A 10,428-nucleotide genomic window follows, 5' to 3' on the forward strand; every position below is an offset into this window, starting at 1 on the left:
TTCACTAAGAGGAGTTGGTTTCAACCACTAGAACAGCCCTGCGTTGGCCTGATGTGTCACGTTTCAGGTTCTGGTCCCGACTAAGCCCCTTCCCATGATTGAGATGATGAGTCCTGCAAAAAAGGTCAGATGCGGGCCGGCTCGTATACCGAGCAGCCGCCTTTGATGGCTAAGTCAGACAGTGAACATATTAAGATCCCATGCAAGAGCTACACAAGATAATGTTTAGAATGTATTCGATGCTTACCGGAGGGGCGAATCCTTGCTTTTATACTGTATGTATTACCTTTTCTGGATTTGGTAAGTTTTCCCGACGAGGGCTATTGTTTCTCCTGAGATTGGGCTTCCCTATCGTTGGTCCCGCACAATCATCCTCTGAGTTGACCTTCCATCTTAAGTGTTATTGCCATATAAGTCTAGCGTATGTAACGCCCTAACTTAGCCAGTTGGTAACTGTCTCGACCGAGTATACATTTAGCCCCAGCTCGGGCTTAAACAGTCAGGTAGAAACCTCCCGTATCACAAGCCCCCTATCCCGTATGGTGTTGTTTGGATAGCCTTCAGGAGATTCTTTGCTGGGTGCATTTATTACCCTCGTACAAAGTGACTAGCCGTTATGCTAACGGTTTTCTCAAAGGTTGCGTCCATCCCCGTATTGCCAAGTCAAATGGCAGGTTTAGTTGTCATTATTGCGACCTCGGGAAGATGAAACGTCTCCTCTTTTGAGCCGTTGATTTTGTAACGTTGCAATCGTTCGATCAAGATCAGTAACGCCTCTTCCGGTAGTATAAATACCCCCTTCCTTCTTTGTTTTGATCCATCATTTTCGTTGCTCTCGACCAAGATTTGCTCCCGGTTAAGTTTCGAGATTCTCCAATCTTTTAATAGTAACTTCTTTCTCCCGACTATGGCGCCAAAGAAACCCAAGCCGAGTTTGAGAGGTTTTAGGTTTCAACCTCTTGTTCCTGTCTCGAACCACCGTGAAAGAAAACGTCGTTAGGATGAGGGTTATGAGAGTGAGGGTGATAGTGATCAAACAAGGGGTGTTAATTTAGCCAAGGATCGTCTGAAGGACTTGCACGAGCAATCCTCGGATGATGAGCGTACTCATGACTCGAGTGGAAGTTCCCATGATGACAACCTTAGAGTTTATGAGGAAATAGTGGAGATGGCCCGTAAAGATCGGACTAGTAGGGCCCAAGTTGAAAAGGTCCCGGATGCGGAGCCTCGGGATGCTTCTGACTCTGCCGTCGCATCTAAATCCGCTACTCCTTCTACCCAATGCATTATGAGGCCGAAATCTACGGCTACTTCTCGTGATCCTCCCGCTTCGTCCTCCCGGGTCGTTCTTCCTAGAACAAAGGGCCCACCTCATCCGCCTTTTCAACGACTGAGTGGTTTCCGAGGGGCTATTCCTCGTAAATCGGATAGAAGAACCTTAAATGAAGATGCTTTAGCCTTGGCAAAGTCGTAGCCCCTAACTCCTTGGCATGTAGATTTTGTCCAGACTTCCTTAGGACCTGAGTTTTATCCTTGTTCACTTCTTCTGCCCCTGGTGTTTTTCTCCCCGTTTTTCTATTTGCGGGGGGGTGTGTTTCCCCCCCCGGGGGGGGGGGGGGGGGGGGCCGCCCCCCCCCCCCCCCCTTCCCCCCCCTTTCCCCCCGCCCCCGCCTCGGCCCCCCCCCCCCCCCCCCCCCCCCTCCCCCCCCCCCCCCCCCCCCCCCCCCCCCCCCCCCCCCCCCCCCCCCCCCCCATTTTTTTTTTGCTTCCCCCCCCCCCCCCCCCCCCCCCCCCCCCCCCCCCTTCATACCCCCCCCCCCCCCCCTAGACTAACCCCTCATTGGCATAATATAGGTGTTTTCCCGACCTTTGGTGTGAAATCCAGCCCAAACCTAGCCAGGACACCCTATCTGTTTTGGGTAAAGAAGGGTTAGTTTAAATGTTACACCTTAAAGTTGGACCTTGATTTGATCTTAGCTTTTTGCTTGTAGACCCTTTTGTTTGATGATTTGGTGTCGGAACCCAAGCCCATGGACATTGTCGATGATGCCCCTCACTTGAGAGCATTGTCAGTGTTAGTTTTGAATCTGCGCACCGAAGAGGGGTGAATTAGTTGAAATACCTAATGAACTCCTGTGCTCAATCCGAAGGTATTTCCAAAACTAGACTTCTTGATGGACTTGTAGGAGAAAACCCCACTCAATTTGACCCCATATAACCTTCCAAATCCCTGTCTGAAGTTGCTGAACTATGTCTGGCAAATCCTGCTTGCACATCGAAGAAGATGAGCCTAGTTGGTGGACCTAATGAACTCCCATGCTTGATCTGAAAGTATTTCTGAAAACTAGACTTCTTTATTGACTCGTAGAAGAAAACCTCACTCAATTTGACCCTTTATAGCCCTCGAAATCCCTGTTTGAACCTTGCTGTCTTGATTGGTCGACTAGACCAGTAGACCAATCCAATCGACCAATGAGTTCTGTTTTCCTAATTAGGTCGTGGCTGCTCTATTTAAGTCCAAATCTCGGGATTACTTCGCCTCCTATGCCTCCTAAGCCTTTGGAACGAGTTAGAACTCCATCCTAATCAATTTCCTTGCATCCTTGGTTGATTTCTCACAAGAACTCAAGTAATCTTCTTCCTCTTGCATCAAAGGTATGTTTACTCTCTTTTCTTTCTTTAATCTGTTCTTGGATGAGATCAGGAAGAAGATGATGCACTATTGCAATCATCCACTCCATGATCTCATCTTGTTCCTTGAGATCTATGATCATCATCATGATCTCAACCTCAGCCAGTTGAATTCTTGAAACCCTAACCTTTGAAACCCTAACCTTGTGTGATCATCCGGAGAACCTTTGGTAACCTCCCATGTGAGGGAAACCTCATGGGTCATATTTATGTTAATCTAAATTTGACCTTCTATGATTTTCTTGTTTTAATTGGCCAATCATTAATTCCCTTACATTCTGTGATCTCAACCTTTTCCTGCGAGCCAAAAAGGGTGAAACCCTAACTTCTTGGATCAAACCAAGAACCCTTAGTTTGATCTTGTTAACCTCCAATCAATGTGTTTCCCTTACTAGAATTGTAACCTATCAATCTTTAATCCTTTATCCTTGATCATACTATATTTTCTTCATGATCCATGTTTAACCTAATTAGGATTTCTAAATTATTCTTTCTTCATTCTTGTTCTTGATTGAGATCAGGAAAAAGATGATGCATCCTTACAACCATCTATTCCATGATCTCATTCTATTCTTTGAGATCTATGATCATCATCATGATCTTAACCCTAGCCAAATAAATTCCTTGAAACCCTAACCCTTGTATAATCTTTCTGGAAACCTTTTGTAACCTCCCATGTGAGGGAAACCTCATGGGCAATGTTTCTATTAACCAAACAAGATTTTCAGATTTCTATTATGTTCTGATTGCAACCATTCCCTTCTTCTTGTGATCATAACCTTTTCATGGGAGCCATAAAGGTTGAAACCCTAGTTTCTTGGGTCAAATCAAGAACCCATATTTTGACCATGACTTGATGATTTTATCTTCCTATATGATTCTAATACATCCTAGGAGTTCCCCAATTTCGGATCAATCCGACTTCAACGACGAAGTTATGACCAAAACAGTTTTCACTATTCAGTACTGACTCGATTGGTCGACTGCTTGGTCGACTGGGACAGTAGACCAAGGCAATCGACCAATGAAGTCAGTAGCTTCAATGTTCGCTCAGTTTGATTCGTTTACTCTCTGATCTTTTAGGTATCTTTCCTAATGTTGTATCTATGCTTGTTAGGGGTTTATTTGCCATGTTTGGTGTCTCTCTCTTTGATCTTTGGATTATCTTCGGCGATAATCAAGGTAAGGATAGTTATTTCCTTAATTACATAGATCGCATTCTCTCTGGTTTCTACCTTATGAAACTATGAGTTTACCTACTGTTGTTATACTTTATATTTCTGATTTTCTACTGTGAGAACAGTAACACTTGCTTATGTATTCTTTTTCATTATTCATGCTTATATGAATTGTTAATTACTGCTTGATTAGATCATGATTTTATATTCTCTCTTATATGATGAAGTGTTAACTGTATATGTCATGACTGATCTGAATGTGTTTGATTAGGTATGATTTGGGATTGGGAGGTGTCCTTTTGACACTTCTATCCTTGGACATTATCGGAAATAGTATGGGATGTTTCTGGGGTTGCCCATCGACACTTTCCCGAATCATTGGTTGTCATACCTAGGGTTGTCTAGCAGTGTTTGGTTAGGTTATACCCCTGTTATATCAGACCCGATTCGGAAGGGTATTGAGACCGAACGACCCGTGGTAGCAATGGGGATTCGTGGGCACTCAAGACCGGTAACCAATCCGTGAGAGGACATGGATCACATTGTGGATACTCTAAAGAGGCCATTTATTGGAGGGTTGCATATGGCTAGACTTGGGCTCATGGGCGCTTAAGACCGGTAACCAACTCGTGAGAGGACATGAGAGCTTCCCGTTTACCATATGTGGATAACCAATAGGGTTGATGAGTCCGTAGTCCGGGACTATTAGGACTCTAGTGGAAAGGATACCGGAAAGGATCACCAGGGGCAAGGAATGGAAGTATCTGGACCTGAGTTGATGTAACTGAGTAGATGATTTGCATTGGGCTAGGCTTTTCCCTGACATGCGCTGGTACTTATGCCAAATGGTTGTGAGAGAGTGTGTTGACTTAACCCCTTGCCATGGTTTGTCTTGAGGGATGCCGGACCCACTACCAAAAGGCATTGTGTGATTGACCTACCCAAGGAAGTACGGTGCTATGACTTAAAGCATGTCTGCCATAGAGACCAACATACTTAGAGTTTAGATGCATACATACATTACTTGTTTCATATTGCATTGCATCTTGTTATGGTTTGCTTCCATGTTATTTATGTTGTTATGGATTAACTTGCCTTACTGAGTTTCTTTCGAAACTCATTCCTTTTTTTGTACAATCTGTTGTTAGACTTCTCTACAGGTTCGGATTTCTTTGACGGTCCATATAAGGAAGCACAAGGTGAAGAAGATGAAGACTGAAGGAGAAAAAGAGCTGACTGAAGATGTGGAATAGTATTCTCTACATTCTTCTAGACTTATCTTTTACTTTACTTGTATTAGCTTAGAGCTTTACTTAGATTTCGATCTACCTTCCGCATATGTTTGTGGAGTATAATTCCATTATACTCTACAGTTGCCTATGTATTTGGTATCATGTTTTCCGCACTCTGATATTCTTAGTGATCCTTCTGTGATCTTTTCTTGAATTTTATTATTAACTTACTTGAACATTATGATTTTTTCTTGCTTTTGATTATGTTATTGTGCTAAATGGATATGATCATTCCTAAACTTGATCTTTTGGGCTGTGGATCACACTCCTCGGGTATGCCAATTAGGGTACCGGCTGGGGGGATGTGACATTTGGTCTATTCCACCACTATTTCTCCTTGCACCCTCACACCAGCGGGGCAAGGTTTTACTTGGCGAAGAGGGCGTCCACTTCCCTTGAATTTTAGGGGAATTTTATCGAAAAAGATACTCTCCCTTCCACGACCAAAAAATGGATGGAATTTTTCTTATTCTTTAGTCCCCCTTCTCTCGAACCTTTTCTTACTGATTTTCAAGAGAGGTCGAGGGAAGATATTGAAACTTTGAATACCCCTTTCGACCTGGATCCCGACGAAGAAGAAAGGGTCGGGTTTATAAATTAGGTGGAAGGGGATGAGTTTGCAGTCCATGGTTACTCCATGGAGTATGTGCCTATTCTTCAGTTGTGGGGCTTTTCTCCGGGTGAGCTTTTGTTTCAATTGTCTTGATTTTGCATTCTGTGTTTTGACCTGATTATATTGCTTTGTTGTGCAGTGTCTACAGATGTCCCGACCGACGATCTCTTGGCAATGGCGACCGGGGCCATAGCTGAAGCTTGGAAGAGGAAGCCCCCTTCCAAGGCAAAGCCCTCTACTCAGGGCGTGGTTGCTGCCAAGTCTTCTGCAATTGTGGCCCAGCCTTCCAATGCTGCGATCGGGACCGTAAAAAGTCCCAAGAGGAAAGTCCCTCTTGCTCCTGAAGGAGGAAAAGGGCCAACTGTCGAGGTCCCTTGACCCCCCGGTAAAAAGGGTATGGATTTATGTGCCCGAGTCTCGTGTCGGGCCCTCCTCTGCTTCTCAGTTGATTGAGCGTGACTCGGTTTTTGGTAACCCAGGAGTTGCTCAGCGCTGGGTTGAGGGTGCCACCCTTTAGGCTGATCGTGAATATTTGAAGAATCTCCTGAATGATGAGTTCTTTTCGGATGGATACAGGTGATCTTTCTTCCCTTCTGACTTTGTTTTTTGTGTTTTAGCGACTTTTGGCTAATGCTTTTTCCTTAGGTATCTGGCTCGGGCAGCTCATTGCTTTGCCGAGGCCCTGAGTTGGGCTCGTGAATAGTCGGAGCAGCTGAATCTTTTTGAGCAACTTCATTAGAAGGCCAACAATAGCTCCGCCCAAGCAAAGAAGGAGCTTTAGGTGGCTCAGGAGCAAATTGCTGAGCTGAAGAAAGACTTTCCAAAAGCAAAGGAAAATACAAGAGAAAGGTCGAGACGCTTGAGAAGAAGCTCGGGAAAGCTACGAAGATCTTGGCGAGTTCTCAAGCTCTACTGGCTGAGGAGAAGGAAAGAAATGCTCATTTGAGCACTGTGATCGAGGAACTGAAGGTCAGGGCGTCCCAAAGTTCTAAGAGGGAGGTGTTAGAGGAGTATTTTACTACTAAAGAGTTCAAGGATTTGGTGTTGGCTCTTTCACTCCCGCCTTCAAAAAGGGAATGAGACAAGCCTTCAAATTTACCCTTGAGCAGACGTCCCTCCCGGATCCCTCAAAGTTGGAGAATATTCTTGATCCGACATTTTATGACGAACTCCAGCTTCCCCAGCCAGAAGGTCTCCCCAAGCTCCCTGATATGGTGTTTCCTGATCTTGCTTATTATATTGATCCTCTTCTTGAGGTTCCTGAGGGTGAGCCCGAGGATGAGACTGAGGATGAAGCTAAGGATGGGGAGATCAAGAAGTCTCAAGCTGAGGATGGGGTCAAAGGGTCCCTGACCGACACCCTTGTTGACACTAACGTGTCGAATGAAGGTTTGGTTGAGCAGTCCACAGAGGCGAGATCTTCCCCGAGTCCATCCGTGAAGGACGACTGAGCCGCTCGAGATAGAATGCAAGTGACAATCCAAGATGGCCATCAGCTCATTGGTAAGTTTATGGCTTTCGATCGACACATGAATCTTACTCTCGATGACAGTGAAGAGTTCAAAGATGCTTCAATATATCAATCACTAAGTATTGAACTTTGCTGGTGTGATCTTATTGAAGTTTTCGTATTTCGAGGCATGTAACTCCTTGTTCCCGAGCCATGTAACTCTTTATGACCCGAGACATGTAACTCCTTGTATTTAAGAGTTCATTTTGAATGAAATTTGGCTTCTAAGTGTTTTTTTAATTGTTGTGCCTTTATAACTTGCTCGAGCCTTAGTCATATGATTACCTATTTTTCAAAATAAGTGTTAAGTCCCTAGTAAAGGTGTGTGAGATATGACCGGGTTACACCCCGATCCTTTATTTGCTTTCTTTGAGATGTGCTAAGTCCTTATGAAAGGAGCAAGGTGACTGGGTTGGATCCTGAGTCTTTTATCTTCTTAAAAAAGTGCTAAGTCCTTAAAAAGGTGCAAAGTGACCGGGTTAGACCTCGAGTCTTTTATTGTCTTAAAAAAGTGCTAAGCCCTTAAGAAAGTGCAAGGTGACCGGGTTGGACCCCGAGTCTTTAATGCCTTAAAAAAGTGCTAAGTCCTTAAGAAGGTGCAAAGTGACTGGGTTAGACCCAGAGTCTTTTATCATCTTAAAAAAGTGCTAAGTCCTTAAGAAGGTGCAAAGTGACCGGGTTAGACCCCGAGTCTTTTATTGCCTTAAAAAAGTGCTAAGTCCTTAAGAAAGGTGCAAAGTGGCCAAGTTGGACCCCGAGTCTTTTATTGATTTTGAAAAAGAAACAAAACTATTGATAGAACTTTCTCAAGTTGGTGGAGTTCCATGACCGATCAATTGGCTTTCCCATTATTGGTTCTTTCAATCGATATGCTCCCGATTTTGTTTCTTTGTCAATGATATATGGCCCCTCCTAGGTTAGAGTTAACTTTCCTTGATTCCTTGGGTCGGAAGCCCCGATCCTTCTTAATACCAAATCTCCCGATCGATATCTTCGGTCTTTCACCCGAGAATTATAGTACTAAGCTACCCTCTTTTGGTACAATTGATTTCTTTGTTGAGCTCTTTCTCGAATTTCTTGTAATAAGTCCAAATTTTCCCTTGGGCCCTAGTCATTTTGATTTTCATTAAAGGCATTGTAGCGGAATGACCAGGCCGAAACTTCAACGGGAGCCAAAGCTCTGGTACTTTCGTGACATACAAGGCAAAATGGTGTTTCTCCTGTTGGGGTTTGGGTTGTGGTTTGGTATGACCACATGACACTTGGGAGTTCTTCGATCCAAAGTGCCCGACTATCCTCTAGTCTTTTTTTGATCCCGTCCAGCAGTGTTCTATTCGTGACTTCAACTTGTTTGTTGCTTTGTGGGTAGGCTACCGAAGCACGTTGATGTTTAATGTGGTACCTTTCACAAAAAGCTTTGAACCCCAACCCTTCAAACTGTTTTCCATTATATGTTACCAGGACCCGAGGTATTCCAAACCTGTAGATAATCTTTTCTTTGAAGAACTTCTCCATTTGTTTTTCCATGATGGAAGCCAAAGGTTCCTCCTCGACCCATTTTGTAAAGTAATCAATGGCAACAACAAGATATTTCCGGTTTCTTGAGGCTTTTGGTAGTTTTCCGATTAAATCCATTCCCCACATTGCGAAAGGGGTCGGGCTAGAAATGGGTGTTAACGGTACTGTTGGTACTTTCGTGACATTTGCATGCTTTTGACATTGTTCACATTTGCAAACATACTCAAGAGCGTCCTTTTGTATGGTTGGCCAGTATATTCCCGAACGTAGTACCTTTTGTGCTAGTACATTCCCACCCATGTGAGCGCCACAAATTCCTTCATGGACTTCTGCTAAGGCATAAGTGGCTCGGGAAGGTCCGACGCATCTTAGAAGAGGTTCCATGAAGGATCTCTTGTACAATTGGCCATCTATGACGGTGAATCAGGCAGCTTGATTCTTAATCCTCTAGACTTCTTTTGGCTCAGTCGAGAGCATGTTATCCTTTAGATAAGTAACCAAAGGTGTCGTCCTATCGGGATCATTGCTAATTTCAAGGACTTTGGATTCTTGTGTGCTTGGGTAGTCTAATTCTTCAATGTAAACTGCTGAATCCAAATTCTTGTAATTGGCTAAAGATAGCCGAGAGAGTTCGTCTGCCTTCTCATTTTCTTTTCTGGGTATTTGATGAAAAGTCACCCGATCAAAAAATGTTTGAAGTTGCTCGACTTTTGCCAAGTAATTCGCTATTCTCTCATCTTTCGCATTGTACTCTCCCTTAATTTGATTCACAACAAGTTGAGAGTCACTTCTTACTTCTAGGTCCCAGGCTTTGAGTGCACGGGCTACCTGTAGGCCAGCAAGGACAACTTCGTACTCAGCTTCATTGTTTGAGGCCGGGAAATTAAACCTTAGTGCATAGCTAATTGTGAAGTCACCAAGACTTTTAAGAGTCAAACCCGCTCCCGAGCCAAAGCTGCTGCTTGAGCCATCAACATGTAAAACCCAAAGGTCTGATGTTTCCGTTGCTATACCTTGGTCTTTGTTTTGTGGTAAGCTATTTTCCACAATGAAATCGGCCAAGACCTGAGCTTTTATGGTCGTTCTTGGTTTGAACTCGATCTGGTACTCGCTTAGCTCAACCGCCCACCTGAACATTCTTCCTGCTACATCAGGCCTTTGAAGAATTTTCTTGAGTGAAAAGTTTGTCATGTAAGGTCTTAGCTTTCGTGAAGCTACCAATAGTGCCAAAGCTTGTTTATCAATGTCCGGGTATCTTGTTTCTGCATCAATGAATACATGACTCACATAGTAGACCGGGTTTTGTGTTGTTTCTCCTTTTACCAACACAACACTTGTTGGGCAGCCGCCTTTGATGGCTAAGTCAGACGGTGAACAGATTAAGAACTCGTGCAAGAACTACACAAGATAATGTTTATAATGTATTCGATGCTTACCGGAGAGGCGAATCCTTGCTTTTGTACTGTATGTATTACCTTTTCTGGATTTGGTGAGTTTTCCTGATGAGGGCTGTTGTTTCTCCTGAGGTTGTGCTTCCCTATCGTTGGTCCCACACAATCATCCTCTGAGTTGACCTTCCAAAATAAGTGTTGTTGCCATATAAGTCCAGCGTATGTAACACCTTGA

The 10,428-nt window shown here is 43.9% G+C and overlaps 1 protein-coding gene across 1 annotated transcript; it reads right to left on the bottom strand.

Moving 5' to 3' along the window:
* Window positions 1–9,249: 9,249 nt before the first annotated feature.
* On the bottom strand, window positions 9,250–9,993 carry LOC149026506 (uncharacterized). Its single transcript, XM_089153167.1, has one exon. It carries the CDS (start codon window positions 9,991–9,993, stop codon window positions 9,250–9,252), a length of 744 nt encoding a protein of 247 aa, XP_089009293.1.
* Between the last annotated feature and the right edge of the window lie 435 nt (window positions 9,994–10,428).

The sequence above is a fragment of the Hakea prostrata genome, chromosome 1 (assembly GCF_041222555.1).
Source record: "Hakea prostrata isolate BN-2017 chromosome 1, UWA_Hpros_2, whole genome shotgun sequence".
Lineage (NCBI taxonomy): Eukaryota > Viridiplantae > Streptophyta > Magnoliopsida > Proteales > Proteaceae > Hakea > Hakea prostrata.